This window comes from Anguilla anguilla, chromosome 13, assembly GCF_013347855.1.
Source record: "Anguilla anguilla isolate fAngAng1 chromosome 13, fAngAng1.pri, whole genome shotgun sequence".
Classification (NCBI taxonomy): Eukaryota; Metazoa; Chordata; class Actinopteri; order Anguilliformes; family Anguillidae; genus Anguilla; species Anguilla anguilla.
The window spans coordinates 36,545,003-36,566,612 of record NC_049213.1 but is presented as its reverse complement, the minus strand read 5'-3'; the positions used below and the strand labels follow the sequence as shown (position 1 = coordinate 36,566,612).

Sequence of the window (21,610 nt, the reverse complement as noted above, 5' to 3'; positions counted from 1 at the left end):
CCCACGTCCCCCTCCTCGCTATTCAAGCCCAGCCTGGGAGGGGAACCCTCACTGCCTCCCCCCCCTTACCCACCCCCAGCCTGACGTTTTTACGTTTTCGTTTCTCACAGCACGGCTGATGGAAGGAGGGGCTCTTATACCCAGGGAGTGGATCACCCCCCCTGTTTAATCCTCACTGTCTCTTATTTCCTCCCTTGACTGTTTGTCTAGGTTGGGTCGTTCTGCAGGACTTCCAATGGGCTCCACGTTGCCGGGAAGCTTATCTGTATGTGGCCAATGGGGGGGCTAGCAGGTTTTTAATTACTGGTGCCCCTCCGTTCGTGTAAGGACGATGGATGGATGTTGCATTTCGAAGAGTGAAAAGACTGGGCGGGACTGAGGGTAGAGGGAGAAGGGTCAGACTCAGCATTTAGTCCAGGGGTGTCGAACTTCAGTCCTGGAGGGCCGTGTCTGCTGGTTTCTATGTGCGTTTCGGTTATTCATTTCAGTCATTGATTGGCTAATGAGTCCCCACAGTGCGTTCTCAAGGCCTTAATTGGCTGTTGATTGAAAGGAAACCACAAAAACCCGCAGACACTGCAGCCCTCCAGGACTGGAGTTTGAGGACGTTGGTTTAGACCCTTCACTGTCTTCCCTCCACATTAACAAAAAATGCAAGTCATTCAAAAAAATGTCAACCGTGAAACAAGCCTAACGCAGTGCGCAGGTCTGCCATTTTGATTTTACTTTTTTCCTCACTACCCTTGCTCTTTTGACTGGCTGAATGTTTTGAAATGTTTTTTAAAAAGTGCAAATATTTTAATGGAATTTCCTTCGGCTGCTTTTTTTTTTTTCTGGTGGACTGTGTGCTCTTTGAGTCGACTCTGTTGAATCTTCGTACCGAAATGTGTTTTTTTGCTTTGTCGTCACGATTTGCATTTAACATTGCTCCCGAAATAACGCGATTGGCCTTTTTCTAGGTCGAGAAACGTGTCGTCTTTGAGCACACCTTTTACACACCTGCTGTAACGTCCTGTGCTTTTTAAACCTGTTTACGGAGCGCGATCGACGGTCCCCGCCTCCTCTACGCCGCTCGGGGTCCCCAGAGTAGCCCTGTGGAAAATGTGCGCCGCTGGTCGCCTAGCGACATCGGAGAGAGCCGCGCTCGCTCGGGGCCTTCAAGCAGCCGCTCGGTCCCTCTTCTCTTTTTCGCCCGAGGGTCCCCTGGTTAGAAATAGAGGTGCGCTGCCAGGGGGGGGGGGGGGGGAGGTAAGGGTAAGCTGCCTGCCGGGGAGGGGGAACGTTAGTCTCAGAAATCTCACGGGGCGTGGGGTGGGGGGGAGTGGGAGGAGAACAGGAGGAGGGTGAAAACCGTGGTGAAGCAACGGGGCGTCCTGCGAGGTGGGAGGTACAGGCAGCGCCCGCCCCGCTCGTTTTACGAACCGAATTTCACGCCTGCCATCCGTCTTTGCACAGGGAAATTTCAGCGGAGCGGCCGCGGCCGTGGACGTGAAGGCGAAAGCTTCTTTCCCCCCATTCTTTCATTCCCTTTCGTTTCAGCAGGGGTGTAGGAGTATCCATTTAGAACGCCTCCTCCCATGACAGGGTCTTACATAAGTGCATGATGTTCCTCAACAATGACAAAATCAATCTACAGCACCCCCCCTCCACCCCCCCAATTTATTTATTTATATATGTGTACATCTGCAAGCTGCGGCGTGGTTTTGTGGGCGAGATCATTTTAATAAGCGTTATACATCTCCAGCCTTATATTCCTTCAAAGGAGGAGCAGGATGGGTTCGCCCGCAGTGGATGGGAGGGAATACGTAGGAACATTTAGCCCAAGGCAAAGCTTTCTCTTCCCCTTGGGCTTCATTAATCTCCTTTCTTGTGGAAAATATAATGGGAATTTTGGCTGATTGGATGTAAAAAGGGGGCCTTTTTTTGTCAGATGTGAGGTAAGCGAGGTCGTGGAAGGTTCAGACTGCCCCCCCCCCTCCCTCCCCCCCCCAAGATGCCAGCGTACGGTTTGTTTGGGCTGCCTTTCATTCTCCTGTCTTCTGCAGGGTTTTTGATGAAGCTTGTTTTGTTGCAGGTTCTGCTTGTTACTCCTCTGGGTGTTTGCTTCCATCTCGAGAGTTCATTACGCGGTGCAGAATCGCACCTTTATTTATTTATTTTATTTTTATTTTTGCCTAGATTTGATTTGTTTGTCAGATCTGAGGTTTATTTGTTGATTTGCTGACTTTTTTTTCACTCGCCGTTCCCTTATCTCTGGATTTCATGTCTCTCATAGAGACGCGCACACACACACAAAAGCACACACACACTCACACAGGCATGCACACACGCAAAAAAAGCACACACACACCCACACCCACACAAGCACACACACAGGCATGCACACACACACACAAGCACACACACAGGCACGCACACACACACACACACAGGCAAGCACACACACAGGCACACACACACACATACAAGCACACACACAGGCACGCACACACACACACACACACACACGCACACACACACAGATCATATTTTTAAAATATATTATCAGTCTTAATAAAATAATACCTGTAATTATGATTTTATTACTCATTTTAACTATGCCTGAGTAAAAAAAACCTGGCACCGTCTCCCATCGAAATCTCATCTTAAAATAACATTAAGGTGCTGCAGGTTTGATTGAAATCATAAAGTTAATTTCCTGAGATCCAATGAATGCAAACACTGATTTACTATGGTGAGCAAAAGCCCCCCCCCCCCCCCCCCCCCCCCCATACACATAGGCACAACCCAACACTCGTGCGTTTGGCATGCTGCATATCGATGCTGCAAAGAGCCTCCTTGAAGCCCATCACCCCAGTCAAGGATGATTGTGCAAACAAGATGTCTAACAGCGTCTCTAAATTTGCGTCCTTATCGTGGTACTCCTGCTGATCTGCAGTACTGCAGGGTGTGTCCTCTCAGCGTGCGGCAGGGTGTTTGTAGCGGGATACGGTTTCCCGTGTTGGGTACTGGAGCGAGCCGCCTCTCCGCAGCGGAGCGCGTTAATGGGTTTTTCTCAAGTTGTTCCTCAGCTTCTACTGTCCCAGTCCCCTGTTCCCTGTGTCCCCTCACTAAATCTTCCCCCCCTGCCGCCCCCATCCCCCCCCCCCCCCCCACACACATTACACTGACAATGGTAAAGCCCCAAAAACCCAAAACTCAAGAGTCTGACTTTTGACTGCTTAAGTCAAGAAGCCGACCGCAAAGCTGGTGAACTAATTAGCTCTTTATCGCACTCCCCCCTTTTTTTTTTCTTTTTTTTGCAAACCCTGACCGCTTCATCGGATTCATTTTTCATCACGCATGGTCGGTCACACTGAAAAGGAAGATAATTGGCGCAGAAACTGTTCGCGCAAAAGGGCTAAAAAAAAGAAAAAAAGCCCAGCGGAAATTGTTTTTTTCTTTTTCTTTTCGTCAGCTCTTGCGCTTGGAGTTCCCTTTTTCTGTAACCGCTCAAAGCCTCTCCCTTAAACCCTTTAAAGAGCAGGTTTTTTTGGAATGATTTTTTTTTGTTCAAAATTATAAGTCACTGTTCTAGAACTCTGGATTGCTTTCAAATCACCAGTAGTGACTGTGACATCAGCTTTAGAATGTTCGGTTAAGAACATTCTAATCGCGTATTTGTGACATCACACGTTAAAGAGTTCAAAAGTTAAGAGTCACTCCCTATGTACAACAATGCCTTAAAATCCACCCTTCCCCTTCCTCCCAACCCCCCCTTCCTCCCCCCTCCTTATCCCTTCAAGCTGAAGTGTGGTTCTCTCTCTCTCTCTCTCTTTTTCTCGCTCTGTGTGGAATAACAGTGTGTCTGCCCTGGCATAAGTCTTGCTCTGCCTGGCTTTTCTCTCTCTCTCTCTCTGACTCTCCCCCTGTTCTTTGCAGATGGACGTTGTTTATACATTCCAGACGGGCCAGACCGCCGTCCCCGGGGCCCTGCGCCGGCAGCCCTCGGTGGTCAGCCAGCACAACGACGCAAAAACTGTTTCTAGCCCCACCCACGTGGGGATCTCTTCCTCTTCCCTGTCCGCCAATTCTACCGCGGCGGCGGCGACCGCGCCGGCCGCCTCCGCTTCCTCCTCCGCTGCAGGCAGTGAGTGCGCACGCGGCCCCCCCCCCACCCGCCCCTCTCCAAACCAAAGCTGCATGACCCCCAGCCGCGCCATCAGCCTCACCGCGGATAACCACTCCTTCTTCTTCTTCTTCTTCTTTTTTTACTTCTTCTGTTCACGTGCATCCCCCCTTCCGCACTCATCCTCGGGCCCGAGCTGCCCTTGCGCTGCATTTTTGACTCACTCCTCCTCCTCTTCTTCCTCCTCTTCCTTCTCCTCCTCCTCCTCCTCCTGCTGCTGTTTTTTTTTTTTTTTTTCTTTTTTTAAATTCCTAACCGACGCATCTCATCTCTCTCTCGGCGCCCCGGGGCCTGATTGCCCTCGCGTGCGTTAACCCCTCTGAGACCCCTTAATGAAAAAGAAAAAAGAAAATGAGAAAAAGGAAACGTCCTACTGATGAAAACGTGGACGAATGAGAGGGTCTCTGATTCTGTTCGCAGGATGCGATTCGCGGGGTGAAATCCCCTCAATTCCAGAGTCTTACGCTAATGCAAGGACTTGTCGACAGATGTTGCCATTTGATTTTCTGTTGACTTGGCAAAATAATACCCGGAAATTAATACCGGAGTCGTCGAGTACCTTCGAGTACCCCGGAGGTCTTTTGGAAAACGCGTAGGTTATGATTTTGCGCATCACAGAACGGGGCCAGGCTGGATCTGAAGGGTTAACAGCAGAGAGTTAATTGCATTTTTAATACCGGCATCCTTCCTCAGTTTCCTGTGCTGCTGGCACTGTGTGTGTGTGAGTGTGTGTGTGTGTGTGTGTGTGCGTGTGTGTTTGTGTGTGTGTGCGCGTGCACGTGTGTGTGTGTTTGTGTGTGTGTGTGTGCTTGTGCATGTGTTGGTGTGTTTGTGTTTGTGTTTGTGTTTGTGTGTGTGTTTTAGCCTATATTTTATTATGAAAAACCACTGAGGTAGAATATCTCTTTTTCAAGGCATATCTGACCAAGATGTAGCAATACCCTAGGTATTGGTGCAATACAGACAAGCACTATGCAACACAAGCATTCTCATATAGGTAAAAAACAAAATCATTTACAGTGCTGCCATCGTTTATAATGGCTACACACATTATTTATTGTATTGTAGATTATGCAATTACAATCATGAGCTGCACAGTTTCTTTCCACCCCACCAACCCAGCACACACGCTAACACACACGCATGCAAGCTAACACATGCACGCTAACACACACACACACTCACAGGGTGTGGATATGATGCCTGATTGTGAGGCCCATCCACACACTGAAACAGCGCCTTAAAAGGAGATCCCACCCTCCCCTTAAACGTCTAATTTGGGCGGTTTCTATAACATACTCCAGATGTATTATACAGTTTGTGTTTGTGAGTGTGTGTGCAAACATTCGTGTGTGCGTGTGTGCTTGCGCAAGCATACATGTGTTTGTGAGTGTGTGTGTGTGTGTGTGTGCAAACATTTGTGTGTGTGCGTGCGTGCTTGCGCAAGCATACATGTGTTTGTGAGTGTGTGTGTGTGCACAAACATTCATGTGTGTCCGTGTGTGCTTGCGCAACATACATGTGTTGGTGAGTGTGTGTGTGTGCACAAACTTTCATGTGTGTGCGTGTGTGCTTGCACAAGCATACATGTGTTGGTGAGTGTGTGTGTGTGTGTGCGCAAACATACGTGTTGTGTGTGTGTGTGTGTGCGTGAGTGTGTGTGTGCCTCTGTGCTGTACACATGCAGACGTGAGCATGTGTGTGGCGGAGAGCTGGTGTTCACTTTCTCCACACCTCTCCCCCTGTGCTCAGTTTCCAGCTCTTCTGCTTGAAGGCTGGAAGGCATGCTTTTTCTGCAGGGCCTGGCGCTGTGTGGGTGTGTTCACAGGTCTGAGGTGTGCTGCTGCAGACTGTCGCAGCTGCTCTGAAATTCATACCACTACAGTTTAACACTGGCAGAGAATAGAAATAAATGGGCAAAAAATTTTTTTTTTTAAAAATATATATAAATATATATATTTTAAAAAGGGCTGAGAGAAATGTGCTGAGGTGGTGAACGGGTAACGGACTGCCCGCCAGCACAAGGGCGAATGGCCCGAACGTGGTCATGCGGACCGCGAGAGTGAGCCGCTCACACCTCTGACCTGACAACACTTTCCATCTGCCCGGCAACAGAGCCAGGAGGGACACGCCCACACGCCAAGCCTCCGAGCCGCATGAGGAGATGACAGCTGCTGCAGACACCTCTCTCTCTCTCCTTCCCTCGCTCTTTCTCTCTCTCTCTCTCTCACTCGGTTTCTCCCTCTCTCTCTCTCTCCTTCCCTCGCTCTTTCTCTCTCTCTCTCACACTCGGTTTCTCCCTCCCTCTCTCTCTCTCTCTCCTTCCCTCGCTCTTTCTCTCGCTCTCTCTCACTCGGTTTCTCCCTCCCTCTCTTTCTCACTCTCTGTTTCTCCCTCTCTCTCCTTCCCTCGCTCTTTCTCACTCTCTGTTTCTCCCTCTCTCTCTCTCTCCTTCTCTCTTTCTCTTGCTCTCACTCTCCCTTTCTCTCTTGCTCTCTCTCCTTCAGTCTCCCTGTCTCTCTTCCTCCCTCCCTCTTTCTCTCCCTCTCTCTCTTGCTCTCTCTCTCTCCCTCCCCCCTTCTCCTGTTCTTTTGTTCTCTTCCTCTGTCTCTCTCCTGCTCACACTCTCCCTCTTCATCAGTAATGACATTTTACACTCTCTCTCTCTCCCTCTATTCTTGATACTTAGTATTCTAAAAGGAATTATGAGTCAGAGGTGTTTATTTATATATATATAAAATATCTTAGCAACCTCAATGGTGAAATTTCCACGGTGTTGGGCTACAAAAAAAGTTATTGGTACGTTTTCTGTCGTGGCCTGCTACACGGCTGCAGTGCAGTTTGCAGGGCGACTCTTTAAACACCCTTCTCTGAAAGATGGCGATGGGGGGGGGGGGGAGTGCTGGGACGTGCTGTGGAAACAGTCACGATCCTTCGCCGTCAGATCCTCCGGTCTGAAACGCGTTCCAGTGAAGCGCGCGGCGGGGGCTGCCTGTCCCGCTTCACAGAAGGGTGCCGTCGCCGAAATTAAAATGGATCTCTTTTAACGGTGGAGCGGTTCGCCATTGGACCCCGCTGCTTGGAGGCGCGGCTTTGAAAAACAACACAACTGGCGGCCGGCGTTGCGTAGATGCAGTGGGATGCTTGTGAGCTTTCACTGTGTGACTCTCATGCACCTCTGCTGAGGTTTATTGTGCGTCTTGGGTTCGTTCATCTACGCTGATATGCTGGAGCTTCGTTCATGATTTCTTCACACCGCGACTGGTTTACAACTGAAACTGCCTGCATCTCTTATTCTTCTGCTGTTTGGTCAGCCTTCATTCTCTCTCTCTCTCTCTCTCTCTCTCTCACACACTCTCTCTCTCTGCCTCTTCCCCCTCCCCCTCTCTCTTTCTGCCTCTCTCTCTCTTTACTTCTCTCTCTTTCTCTCTGTGCCTCTCTCTCTCTCTCTCTCTACCTTACATAGGGGAGTAGGCTACATAAAGGGCTTTATAAACTCTCTGTAGGATTTAAAAATAATGATGATACAGATCACAGAGGCAGGTGGGCTTCGGGGGGAGATGGAGTGTGGTGGGGGGGGTGGGGGTGGGGAGGGATAAAACAGCCCTCCAGTGATATCGGTTGCAGTCTGAAAGAGTAGCCGTTGAATTTTAGGGAGGGACAGCCGTGAGGCAGAGGAACATGCTGATGCCGGAAGGAAGACCTAGCCACAGGAACCCATGTGAGATAAACAGGCTATTCCTAGCACAACAAAATCCTTCAGAGAACAAATTAAATTTGAGTGCAGATTTTAAATTTTTTTTTTCTTGTTATGCAAATGGACGCTTTAGACAATCACCGCAATTAAACGGTCCGAAGAGAATCTTCTTTAGCAGACCGGGATCAATTTGCTAATGACGTGACGTGCGTTTGTCTCCGGAGAGGGGGTGGGCGTGGGGGCTGGGGGGGGGGGCTTGGGGCGCGATCGCGGTGTCTTGTCCGCCGCTCACAGGTGGGCCGTTTAATGAGAAAAAGTGCTTCCAGGACACGTCCCCGTTTTTAAAAATTTAATGCCGTGGTTGGAACAGGGATTTGTTAAGCGCTCATTTGGAATAATTTATAGGTCTTGCACCAGCCGGGCGTTTTGAAGTCAAATGCATGTGCTTCCTGTGAATGCATTTCTCACAGAGCCGGTCATATAGACCCCTTCGAGTGTCACAGGTGTATTAACTCATGAACTCCTGGAGGAGTTTCATTTGAGACAGACGGACACATAATCAGCGTGTTGGCTGCACTGAGCTAACGCTCGCCAATGCTTGCGTTCTGACAGACAATGATCTGCACAGATATGAATTAAAGAATATATATATTATCAGTGTATTACATAATCCAAAGCTCCCAGAACCAGGGAAATAGATCACGCAGTTAATTTCTCTTTGTGTTCTCAATCATGTTTGTTTTGATTTTGTACGTCAGTATGTTGTGCCTGTGCTGAACCACACAGCAGTCCCATAAGCTGAAATGCAGTCATTTTTAGAGTGGTTGTGAGGACACAGTGGGCAGTCATAACATAAAACATAAAAGGTTGTACCGCCCCCCCCCCCCCCCCCCCCCCCCCCCCCACCACCAACTGTCACCAATGCCACCATCCTCGACGGAAGTGTGGAAATGGCGGTGTGTATGTTAGTGACAGCCTTAGGTCAACGAAGTGCAACTGACGGCTGGCACAGCGGAAACGCACCGCGGGGGGGGGATTGGGAGGGGGAGGGGGGGCGGAGGGAGCCTCGGAGGGAGACCCATATGTTTGTGTGTCGTGTCCCAGCTGCAGACGGATCGCATGTCAGGGAGGCAGACCGCCACAGCATTAATCACAACAGGTCAGCCCCGGTGACTGACACGCGGTGGGATGATAATGAAATCCCAGAGACCGTGCGATGCAGCGAACCTCCCCCCACACTACCAGGGGCTTTCCGGCTTCTGTGACGTTCCACAACTGAGCCCCCCAAAATAATACCCCCCCCCCGCCCCCCCCACTATCAGTTTCTTTCTGGCTTCTGTGAGGTTCCACAACAGAGCCCCCCAAAATAATACCCCCGCCCCCCTCCTCACTACCAGGGGCTGTCCTGGTCTGAGGTTCCACACCAGTGCCCCCACCTACCCTGTATAAATAAAGGTTAATATATAAATAAATAAATAAATAAATAAATAAATAAATGAAAGACAGGAAGCTATGAACACTGGCCAAATGTAACTGTGTGGTGGGCGGAGCTAATTGAAAGCTCCGCCTTCATGTTGAGTGACAGAAAGCCATTCATGCTTTTCGTCGTTCAGCGGGACTGCTGTTAAAAATCCGGCAAGGCACAGCAAGCCCTTTTGACCCGGGCTATAAAATCAACTCAAAAAAAAGTATATAAAATATAGGATCTGAAGATAGGACGTTTAGTCCTAACCTGACAGTTAAATGAATTTCCGGATTGAAATGGCAACGTGACTGGACTGCATTCCGCTCCTGACGGGCTCACATAGATGGTTATTTCACAGTCCATTTATTTGGTGTTAGCCTGCGCGGTGTGTGCTTGTGTCCAGGGGGGCGTGTCTTCTGCTTCCGCAGAGCCGACTGAGTAACTCCTCTGGCGCTCGGAGACGGATATTCCTGCGCGCGGTCATCGGCCGCCATTTCTCCAGAATGACTGCGGTAAATAAAAAGCTTAAACGCGGACCGACCGCTAGACAGCCCTTCTTAAGAGCAGCCTTCAGCCTGCGCGCTGAAATCCCTCGCCGCTGTAGCGAAGGTGTTAACGTTTATGTCCCAATCCTCTTCTGTTCTGCGTTGCTTCGCAGAAAGCGCAGTGTGTTGCGCTCTTCTCTATAAAGACATAATGCGCGCTACGTCTTTTAAAATGCCCATTGGCTTTTTGGTTAAAGTTTTATGGAAAGCCTACTGTGACATTTAGAGGAAATTGCAGTATTCTCTCTCTCTCTCTCTCTCTCTCTCTCTCTCTCTCTGAGTGATTATGCGCGTCTCGTTCAGGCCTGCAGGATGCAGCGTGTGTTCGCCAAGGCGTATTTCCGATGGCGATCCGTTGTCACAGCCAATACAGTCCCCCCTTTAATTTCACAGGGTGCGCTACATCAGAGCACACGCTACATCGCCCCTTCTTTCCCATTCGATTGGCTGTGAGAGTTTTCGCGGCGCTACTGAATCACGTTAAAGGCAGCGTCTAACGCGGGCAGACAGCTCTTTATCACTAAGTGACCCGGTGGAAGAATGGCCGCTTCTTTTTTGGATGGATCTGCCGAAACCAGCGGTTGAAATATCCATTACTCTCTCCGGTTTCCATTTACCTCACCTCTGAACAGACTGCCTGGGTCGTTTTCATGCCCGTAATATGTATCGCTTCCACACTTATCTTCCATTGATTTTTTTTTTTTTTTTTTTGATTCTTTTCTAAATAATGTACAGTATCTCTCTCCTGCCAGTTTTAGTCCGGGCTGCCAGGAAAGTGTTTTTACATAGATTCGGATCAGTGAGTATTGACCGACTGAAAAATGAAATATAATTTTTACTGTAGATTGATGTTTTTTTTTGTGATGTTCAGCAATGCCTAACGTATGCAGTCTTAGAGGGCACATATTTTTAAAGTCATACATACAGACCCCCCGGACAGATAAAATGAGATTTTAAAGAATAGCCTAGTCAGCAAGTCATAACTGGAAATATGCATCCAGAATCTCTACAATTCTCTCTTTGCCTCTCCCTTTCTCCATCTCCATCTCTCTTTCTCTCTCACACACACTCTGCTTCTCCCTCTCTCTCTTTATCCCTCTTTCCCTCTCCATCTCCTCCTCTCTTCCTCCTTTCTTCCCTCCCTCCCCCATCTGCTCTCTTCTCTCTCACACACCATACCTCTCTCTTCCTCTCTTCCTCCCTCCCTCTACCCCCCCTCTCTCTCCCTCTCCCTTTCTCCATCTCCATCTCTCTTTCTCTCTCACACACACTCTGCTTCTCCCTCTCTCTCCTTATCCCTCTTTCCCTCTCCATCTCTCTTCCTCCCTTCTTCCCTCCCTCCCCATCTGCTCTCCTCTCTCTCTCTCTCTTCCTCTCTCACACACACCATACCTCTCTCTTCCTCCCTCCCTCTACCCCCCCTCTCTCTCTCTCCCCCTCCATCTCTCCCTCTCCTCCGCCCTCCCTCCCCCTCTCTCCGCTGCATTAGCACTTTGCTGTCTGGCGCCTCTCTTGGCTTTGCATGACGAAGCCTCGCTTGTGCCTCGCTCTGTCCCACCATGCATTGCGTCTGTCAGTCGTGCTGCTCGTCCGCGATGCTCCACTTGTCTGCTGCACACCGTTTGAAGGCCCGAAGCAAAAAGAGGTTTTTTTTCTCTGATGTCTGGCCGTGTAGAAAGACTGCGGTGCCTTTAAACTGGACAGTGAGAGCATGCTCGCTCGGTGTGCTCCTGTGGTTGTGATGTTGTGATGTTGTGTGTTTTTGCGGTGCCTTTAAACTGGACAGTGAGAGCATGCTCGCTCGGTGTGCTCCCGTGGTTGTGATGTAGTGATGTTGTGTGTTTTTGCTGGTGCCCTTCATCCGGACAGTGAGAGCATGCCCGCTCGGTGTGCACCCGTGGTTGTGATGTAGTGATGTTGTGTGTTTTTGCGATGCCTTTCAACCGGACAGTGAGAGCATGCTCGCTCGGTGTGCTCCTGTGGTTGTGATGTTGTGATGTTGTGTGTTTTTGCGGTGCCTTTAAACCGGACAGTGAGAGCATGCTCGCTCGCTGTGCTCCCGTCGTTGTGATGTCGTGATGTTGTGATGTGTGTTTTTGCGGTGCCTTTAAACCGGACAGTGAGATCATGCCCGCTCGGTGTGCTCCCGTCGTTGTGATGTTGTGATGTTGTGATGTTGTGTGTTTTTGCGGTGCCCCTGGATTTTGCTGTGCCACACCACCGCCACCCTCGCCCTCGTCATTTTCACTCAATGTGTTTTTGCGTTTCAGTTGATCCATGTGTTCGCCGTCCGGACATTTTTGCGTTGCGCTCATCGTGTGTGTGTGTGTGTGTGTGTGTGTGTGTGTGTCAATGTTTTCCCCCCGATGTGTGTTGTTTTAAGCAGAGACCACAGTGAGACCTCCATCTTCCCATTCCTCACGACTGACCATTTTATTCCTGCAGACAAGCCCCACGTCACCCGCCCCCACCCCAACCTCCATCCCCGACCCCTCATCCCCCACTCTCCACCCACACTCCCCATTCCCCCACTCTCCACCCACACCTCCCGCTCCACGAGCCGATCCACCCGGGAGGGAAACGGCGGCAGTTTGTTGTTTCTGACCGTGCGTCTCTCCGTCTCTCTCCCAGATTAAAGTGGTCAACGCGTTCCGCAGCTCTCTGTACGAGGGGCTGGAGAAGCCGGAATCCCGAAGCTCCATCCACAACTTTATGTCCCATCCCGAATTCGGCCCCATGTCCGAGGAAGAAGAGGCTAGGATCCCCACGATAGAGGAGAACGGCGTCGAGATCGAGACCCACCCCGAGCCCTCCAAAGGCCCCGTTGGGGGGTCGGGGGGGGCCTCTACCTCGGGGGCCGGGGCACCCCCCGGGAACCCCCTCCACAGCCAGGAGACCTCGGTCTGATGACCCCGCCCCAAACGCACACACGCACACACACAGACACACACACGCACGCACGCACACACACACACACACACCCACACACACACAGACACACGCACACACACACACACACGTACACACACGCACACACACACACAGACACACACGCACACACACACACACACACACACACACACACACCCGCACACACACACACACCCTGGCCCCTCTGGTGGACTCACGGACGCTCCAACGCAGTATGAGGTGCAGCCGTTCTCTCGGAAGCTGTTTGAGGTGCGCCTCCGCCTCTCCCGCACCTTTCCCCGACCCCCACCCCCCCCCCAACCCCCCACCTGCCCCCCCCCCCCACCCACCCACCCACCTCGGCTTGTGTGTGCTGAATGTACGTTGCAGCCGCAAGACACACAATCTAACGCACGGGCGGGGCCACAAGGGTCCCAACCCCCCCACCCCAACCCCCCCTGCATCGCAGAGACCGTACCCTTGCCTTCTGTCACTTTGTGAACGCCATCTCCTATATTTATTTTCTTATGTTCATTTCTGTTTATTATTCTGTTGCTTTTGTTCTTTTTAAAAAAAACGAATTTTAACATCTAGAATTGAAATGTGTTTTTTCTTTAAATACGATTGCGCTCACATATGTACTGTTGGCATACGTGCACACAGAACCAGAAAACAAGTACATTTCTTATGTACATGTGTATATTGTGCATATGACCTCAATCGTAACACTGAATTGGCTAATTGTTGTAAAGCTTTTTCAGCTCAAATTACTAAGATATTATTTTGACCATTTTTTTCCACATAGTATAGTGAATGTAAATTGTGACTGGCTTCAGAGTTTCTTTTTCCTGAATATAATGTTTAAAATGAATCAAATGCATAGCAGGTCTTTTCTTTTTCATGCTATTTTTTCCAGAAGGTTCTTAAAATTGTTTTTGTTTTTTGTTTTTTGTTTTTCCTGGTAATTTGTATGCACGTTTTCAGAAGGACGTCGCTTAGGCTGCTGCACTATTCCAGTGAATTGTTTATGCACTGAAAAGAAAAGCGTTGAATTGCCAGACCATGTTGGTGCCGATGCATTAAAGAGCGCCCCCTTTCTGCGGCTAAAGGTAACTGCACGGTGATGTAAAAACCCCTTTAATGAGTGACGGGAGTGGGAGGGCCTGACCGCATATTTCATCCAATCAGACAGCCACGGGGATCCCTAGTCTCAATCTTCATCAGTCCCTCGAAATGAAATTTGAAGTCACGAAAAGTAATATTTCCTTTTAGGTACTATTCGCCCTTCATAGCATGCATTTACTCCTCAGATTTCGTTTGGGATGGGTGGGATTGCAGTTTTTCGAGAGTTGTAAATATATTAACTGTGCAGGAGTATTGGTGTACAAAATGAGAAGGAGAACTGTGATTATTTTTTCTTCTCCAAAAAATGTGCGAAATAGATCATTTTCTGTACCTAAAAAGACTGAACAATAGGAAGTGCGTTTGCCTTTTAGTGCTTGAAATGGGGTAAAACGATTTCTCTCATAGACCTCCATCGATTTTTGAGTTTTGTTGTTTATGTTGCGCTGACGCCTGAGTCCATCACTCCCACTGTACCACCAGTGGATCGATCAGGAACTATGATCCATAACCCAACGTGTCTCCCAACAGTATAGTGATAGGGCACGTTTGTGCATGTTTTAAGTGTCAAAATAAATTATACCTAACAAACAAGCTAAAAAAAAAAAAAAAAAAGTATATGCAACAGAAATCATTTGTTTGGTCCTGTAACTGTTCTTCTAATCAAACCTAACAGGTGTAAGAATACCACAGACTGCCGGTTTTTTCGCGATTGTGGCCTGGAGGATCTTTTTTGTGTGCTTACCAATACTGTAGTACTGCCACATTCAAACTTTTTCATATCTAGGTTAAATGGAATCCTCTAATATACTTTTTCTACTTAATCACAGCCATATTTTCTAGGTTGTTTTTATATCCCATTTGTTTTTTATTTCTATTTCTGATGTTCCCAGAAAAAAACCAAATCGAAGACAACGTGTCACTGCCGAGAAAAAAGACCACTGAATTGTTTACTGAATATAGTCAGCATATGCTCCAGGTTACACTTCCCCACACTGGTAATAAGATTCCTTTCTGTCTCTCCCAATTTATTGAAATATAGAAATAATGGGGAAGCTGTTTTGCGTGGTTTTCATATAGAAAACTATCACAATGTTTTATTTTTTTTTTGTTTGTTTTTTGTTTTTGGTTTTTTTTTTACAATTCTTACGTATTTTTATATTTAGTACTGTTTAGTATTTTAAATATATAATATATGTACGCTGAAGATCTTGGCAGCATTAGGTAAATGAGAGAAATACTTGGTAGAGTAATTTTGCAAATGTTTATATTTATGCTGCGTTTGTTAAGCATCCTTAGCCATCCAGTACTGTGGCCTCAAAAACTAAAAACGACTTTGTTTACCACTTAAGCCATGCCATTGGACGAACTCTCCGTGTGAGACTTCACCAACCAATCAGTTTTACTGACCTCCCCTTAGTGTGACCACGTGACTTGCAGTCTTTTTTCTGTCTTTGTGTTGGTATAGAAGGTGTATTCCACAGTTATGAAACTGAAGATCCTTTCTCTGTTCCACCTGAGGATTTCTATTGCTTTACCTTTCCTTATTTTGTAATTTAGTAGTTAAGTAATGGTTAGTGGAGTAAATAAAATACATTTAAAATTACAATGAAACAATACTTTTAAATAATACAGATTAATTCTGAAGTATATTTTTTTTCTATATATCTATATTATATATTATATATATATTTTCTATATTTTTCCGTTCTTACTGGTTGAATTGACAGCAAGTTTAATTTATTGAGTATGGGGAGTGGTGATTTAGATGACTGGTTTTTAGTTGAATTGTTCAAATAAATGATTTCAACGTTATCATTTGAGAATGATAAACCTAAAAATGACATAGGAAAATGTTGATTTAAAAACCAGAGGGAAAATTCTGAGGATGTTTTCGTTAAATGCACTTTGAGGGTGGAGTGACATTCCTTCCCCCCCTCGATAGGTGTGTCTGTGGCACATTGGGATAGACGCTGGAATGCCTTTACAGTGGGGTGTGTGTTCGAGGCTTATGTCCAGGGACACATTTGTACAGTGGGAAAAAAACCCCTTTCGTAGTCCTGCCAAAAGCAGAAATATAACAGTACTTTATGGAAGAAAAATGACTCTTATACATTCAGTATGCTGTAAATAATAACACGAAGGCTGACTGTTGATCTGCAGGTTTAAAAAAGTGGGCAATCGGTTGTTATTGATCACCAGCATAGCTTTAAGAATGTGCTGCCAAAGTGTCGTGTACAATCCTTTTTGTTCCTCTCTTCGCATTGTCGCCAGGGTTACCATTGCCTGTGTGCTCCTCCACCATTACGCCATTACACCTGTGCTCCTTTTGTTCCATTACACCTGCACTCCTGTTCCATTACACCTGTGCTCCTTTTGTTCCATTACACCTGCACTCCTGTTCCATTACACCTGTGCTCCTTTTGTTCCATTACACCTGCACTCCTGTTCCATTACACCTGCCTCCTTTTGTTTCATTACACCTGTGCTCCTTTTGTTCCATTACACCTGCACTCCTGTTCCATTACACCTGTTCTCCTTTTGTTCCATTACACCTGCACTCCTGTTCCATTACACCTGTGCTCCTTTTGTTCCATTACACCTGCACTCCTGTTCCATTACACCTGCGCTCCTTTTGTTTCATTACACCTGTGCTCCTTTTGTTCCATTACACCTGCACTCCTGTTCCATTACACCTGTGCTCCTTTTGTTCCATTACACCTGCACTCCTGTTCCATTACACCTGTGCTCCTTTTGTTCCATTACACCTGCACTCCTGTTCCATTACACCTGCATTCCTTTTGTTTCATTACACCTGTGCTCCTTTTGTTCCATTACACCTGTGCTCCTCCTGTTCCATTACGCCTGTGCTCCTTTTGTTCCATTACACTTGTGCTACTCCTGTTCCATTACACCTGTGCTGCTTTTGTTCCATTACACCTGTGCTCCTCCTGTTCCATTACACCTGTGCTGCTTTTTTCCATTACACCTGTGCTCCTTCTCTTCCATTACACCTGTGCTCCTCCTGTTTCGTTTAACCTGATCGCGTGTTTTGCATGCGTGTTACTCTCAGAACCGTTGCTGAAAGAACTGCCCCGATTCCCATTTAAATGGCCTTCGTTGTGCTGCTGTGATCCATTTTGACTGGATTGCCCCTGCGTGTCTTTTCATAGTGTACAGATACTGTATGTGTAAGACGCACCTGCTCTCCAAGGTTTCCTTGTTCTTCTGTTCTATTTTCCTTTGGTTTGTAGTCCCTCCCAGCCCCTCCCCCTTGGCATGGCTATACAACGAAACACAAACTAGCGACTGGAATTTGTGACTTACAGAAAACGGGGAAAATGGCACAACCAAAAATAAAGTCATTATTTGCTTCTTTGTTGCCCCTGACAGCATAATCAGATATATGATACCATTAGACTTATTGCACACAACTATTCTGTGTATATTGTATACAAAAAAAAAAAATATTACTAACATGTGCAATAAGTATCGAATAATGACGACAGATTCACGGCTAAATTTTATGTTGGTGCATCGTTACTCTACTGATTTTTAAAAAATAACTTTTATTGGGTGATGGGGTTATGCTGAGGGGATGATACGCCACAGTTGTAAATACAAAAGAAGTTTTGAAACTGGAATGTCCCGCGGTTTAAAAATCATAAACCCCTTATTTTACATATATTTACTCTAACCAGTGGGTGTGAATTTCACCCTGTGTTGAGAACGTTGTAAATGGCTGGATCTGCTAACAAAAAAAACAAAAAACAAAAAAAAAGAGGAACACTGAAAATGAGACAATTTCAGTCATTCATATGATATAATAAGCACTGGTGTTATTTTTGTATAAACATTATATCATCTATGTGGCATGCATGACTTATAATCAATTTGGTGGTTCAAAGCAATATGTACACCTGGTGCGATTGGTATTTCTGTGTCCTGTGTAGCCTAAGCCATGCTGTGCTTCAAAAAATGCATTTGGAAAAAAAAAAACCAACAAAAAAAAAACTTAACTGTTGAGTATATGTGTTCAATGTTCTGCATGTTTACGTATGGAATGAGACATCCCAAATGTTTACTTGCTTCCAAAATTCCAAGATTTCCCAACATGCATTCATGCATGCACACGCATACCACATACACGTGCACACGTACACACACACACTCACACACGCACACACAAATACAAACATTTTCTATACAAATTATGCACATATGCAAGTTTTGCATCCAAAACACAAATAGCAGAGAGCCATTTCCTGTTCAGAAGAAACACACACTGATAAGATGCTGTTCTGGAAGGGTGGGTCCAAAGTAATAAAGTCAGAGAGAGAGAATTTTTCTTTCTTTTTTTCCTTTTACACTGATTATTAGTTTTATTAATTACAGTGGCTTCTTATTAAGGAGTAAAATAACATGTCTTTGGATGTTCTGTGTTTCTGCAAACTGCTAATTGTCCTTTACTGCTGCCCTAGATGTTAAACTAGTTGGGCTCAAATTTAATAATTTTGTATTGTGTGTGTGTGTTTGTGTGCCTGCCTGCGTGCGTGCGTGCGTGCGTGCGTGCGTGCGTGTGTGTGCGTGCACGCATATGTAATTTTAGGGAGAAGCTTAGTATCTTTTTTTTTAATGTTTTGAGAATCCGTGTAACTTGGGAAGAAGATACCACTCTCACTATGCTGCATCCATTAACCACTCAACGCTTTGTCTTTGATTGATTAATTGAACGGTCTGACAAATACAGAAAAAAAGGCTCAACATCACTTCATGTCTTTCAAGCAGCGACCTGCATGCTCTGTTATAAAGGAAGCCGTGTTACAAAAGAAAATAATCAAGCTTTTCCTCCATTATTCTCACACCCCTGCATCCGTACATACTCCAGGTTATGCCTGTGCAGTGACCATTCCATAATACAGTCAGGTAATCATGTATCAAAGCTCGTTAGTGGTACTAGTAATCACGTGAGTCATGATTTCATCTTGGGGGGGGTTGTCTTCAGGAAGTGTTGACCAAACGCGCAGGCATTTATGCTAATAGCTGACGTTTGAAGAGCCTTTAACAGCAGACGGGCTCCCTCTCTACATCACTGATTTTTTTTTCTGAAGGAGGAGATGTTGAGATTCTGGCAGTAGTTGGTCCACTGGCAGAGCGTGTAATTCAATCTGAAACGCTCCTCGTCACCGTTTCAGTTCCCTCAATTATGGGAACGTACAAATAATTAGCTGCCCGATTAAAGGAGAAATGCCTGCCTGTTTCTCCCATCCTTTTCAATTGCGGCTGAGGATAATTAATTGTGAAGGTATGCATTAATTGACCAGCCATCGCACGCTAGCAAGTACACCGGTGCATTGAGCTCATTCACTCACCTTGGCCTGTCCCCCCCCCCCCCCACACACACACACTCACACACACACACATAGAGAGAACACAAAGCCAAAGAGAGGTCTTCTCATGGGTTTTATCTGAAAATGGGTCAGATAAAACGTGGAAAATAAATTTAGGCAAAATGCATTTCTCCTATTGAGTTGTTTATTTTCAGATTTGGTTTGACACGTGGTTCAGGTGTCCCTTGTATACTTTTTGCGCCTTGCAGCTGTGAGGTGTGCACAGGTGTGGACTTTTAACAGCTGTGACTACCTCTGAAACCCCCCCCTGTGTAAAACTGTTGTCGAAACGTTGTGTGAACGTAGCGTGACTGCCGGACCGATTCGCACTTGCCTTTGGGTTCGTCTTGTGTAGTCTGAGCTTCTCATATTCAGCACCAGCACCGGACTCAGATTCACATCTGCTCTTTTAACAGTTGGTTTACAATAGTTTATCACTGCCAGATTACGTCATCAGAACCACAGCTTTGTTTGTACCGAAGCAGGTACGTGAAGGCAACGTGGAAGAAGTTCATCAGCTCTATGAATCATGATGGCCATAGTTAAATGTCAAGCATTATTATTATTATTATTATTATTCTTATTTTTGTGTATTTCTAAGGTAACTGATAATGAATGTTGTTCAAAGAGGTTGCAGGCTTAAATATTAAATTCTTATGAATATGAATGAGTACAGACACCTGGTAAGGGTAGAGCGCGTTAGGTCATTATCAGTTTTTTAAAAAAGCAGTTTGAAAGGTTATCAGCAGCCATTAGAAGTGTGCTTGTGTGCATGCTTCACGAAAGTAGAGCTGAGAGAATCATTGGTGCCTTCAGAACCATATCACCCTGTTTACACTGCTGCAGCTACACATGATAGCCACATGACACAGTTTAGACTCATCTTCCCAAGGCACTTCTTGTTTTTTTTTTTTTTTTTTTTTTTTTTTTTTTTCATGTTTGTTGTTTTTTGGCTGTTTATACGTGTGTGAAGAATCGGTCTCTTCCAATTTGCGGGCGGTGAAGTCATATTGTTTAGTTTTGTTTTCCTCAATAGTTTTTTTTTTCTTTCTTTCTTTTTTTCCTTTTTCGGTTTGTTTGCAGACCAGAGTGGTATCTTCTGACATGTGCATGGCGATATCGGGCTCAAAATGGGGGGAATTGGTGCATCTCTGACGCAACGCATACTGCACTTCTAGGCAGGGGCTGTCTCTCCAACTCCTACATCATTGTATTTAGTTCCAATAGAAAATGTTTTTTTTCCTAAACCGTGGTCACTGCTGCAGGAAAGCAGAAAGAGGCCGGGCATACTATGTTCCCGCACAGTGAAAGGCTAAGCTTTCTTCACCGGGGAACACCAATTCAGCGCCGCAGACGCATGTCACTAAAAGCCTTCAACCAGCACTTCAGGGCTTATTTACTTGTTGTAGGGGATGAGACGCGAGCGTTATAATGTGTTTCTCCCCCCAGTATCGGCTCCGCAGAGGCTGGTCCCCGCACCTCCTCCTGTCCCAGATTCCTTTTGTTTACGGTCCTGGACCATCTGCCAAGACCTGCGCAGATTACGGCGGATCTGCGATAGATGCTGGACGTGGGTTTCAGAGGCTGCGGGAATGATCGGCGGAGTTGGCCGGGCGTGTACGCGGGCGTGACCGCAAGCTGTCGTCTGCCATTTTTTTTACAGAAAGCCTTCAAAATGTTCCTTTTTTCTTTTCTTTTTTTACTTCCGCTAAAAGAAGAATGGATCTGAAGAACGTTTCGGAAACAATGCTTGTTCAGTTCAAGCTGTGTGTTCAGTTAGCCTGCAGTTAGTTCCTCCTCAGCCTGTAAGATGTTGGCAGCCTTTTTTTTCTCTCTCTTTTTTTTTTGCGTGCATCCAAGCCTGAGTTTAGCGTTGAGATTTTCTAACATCAGAAGTGAGTTTTGTTTCATGTGATCACTGCAAAGTCAGAACAGCTGTTTCCCCCACATCACAGATCCTGTTTCCAGTGAGAATAAGGAGATATGAATAGGCATTACAATTTCATTTTTAACTTCTCTTTAAATTTCTTATTGGCATTCATGTTCTCTTTCTCCCTCACCAAATTGCACGTTTAACTACACAAGCAATACAGCAATGAACATTTATGGCATTTATTTACAGCAATTAAACTCATGAAAATGATAAAAGGTATTTGAGTGGATTAAACTATATTCATAGACATGACTGCAGATGCTTTCCTCTTTTGCAACTCGAAATGCATTCTGCAAAGCTTTGGATGTCCATTTGAAATATTCAAATTAAACAGAGAGTCCAAGACTATTTTATATTATGCAATTACGATATACTTCATT

At 46.3% G+C, this 21,610-nt stretch overlaps 1 protein-coding gene across 5 annotated transcripts in view; it reads left to right on the top strand.

Moving 5' to 3' along the window:
* Positions 1-12,850, top strand: part of atp2b4 (ATPase plasma membrane Ca2+ transporting 4) — a 53,844-nt gene extending 40,994 nt beyond the window's left edge. For 2 of the 5 annotated variants that reach the window (XM_035387801.1, XM_035387800.1), the window contains 2 exons: positions 3,922-4,129; positions 12,507-12,643. In XM_035387801.1, the coding sequence (XP_035243692.1) occupies positions 3,922-4,129; positions 12,507-12,511 (213 nt within the window). In that variant the 3' untranslated portion in view covers positions 12,512-12,643. Of the gene's footprint in view, positions 1-3,921; positions 4,130-12,506 lie in introns of all 5 variants that reach the window. The other 3 variants (XM_035387799.1, XM_035387798.1, XM_035387802.1) reach the window with 2 other exon arrangements.
* Positions 12,851-21,610: the final 8,760 nt, after the last annotated feature.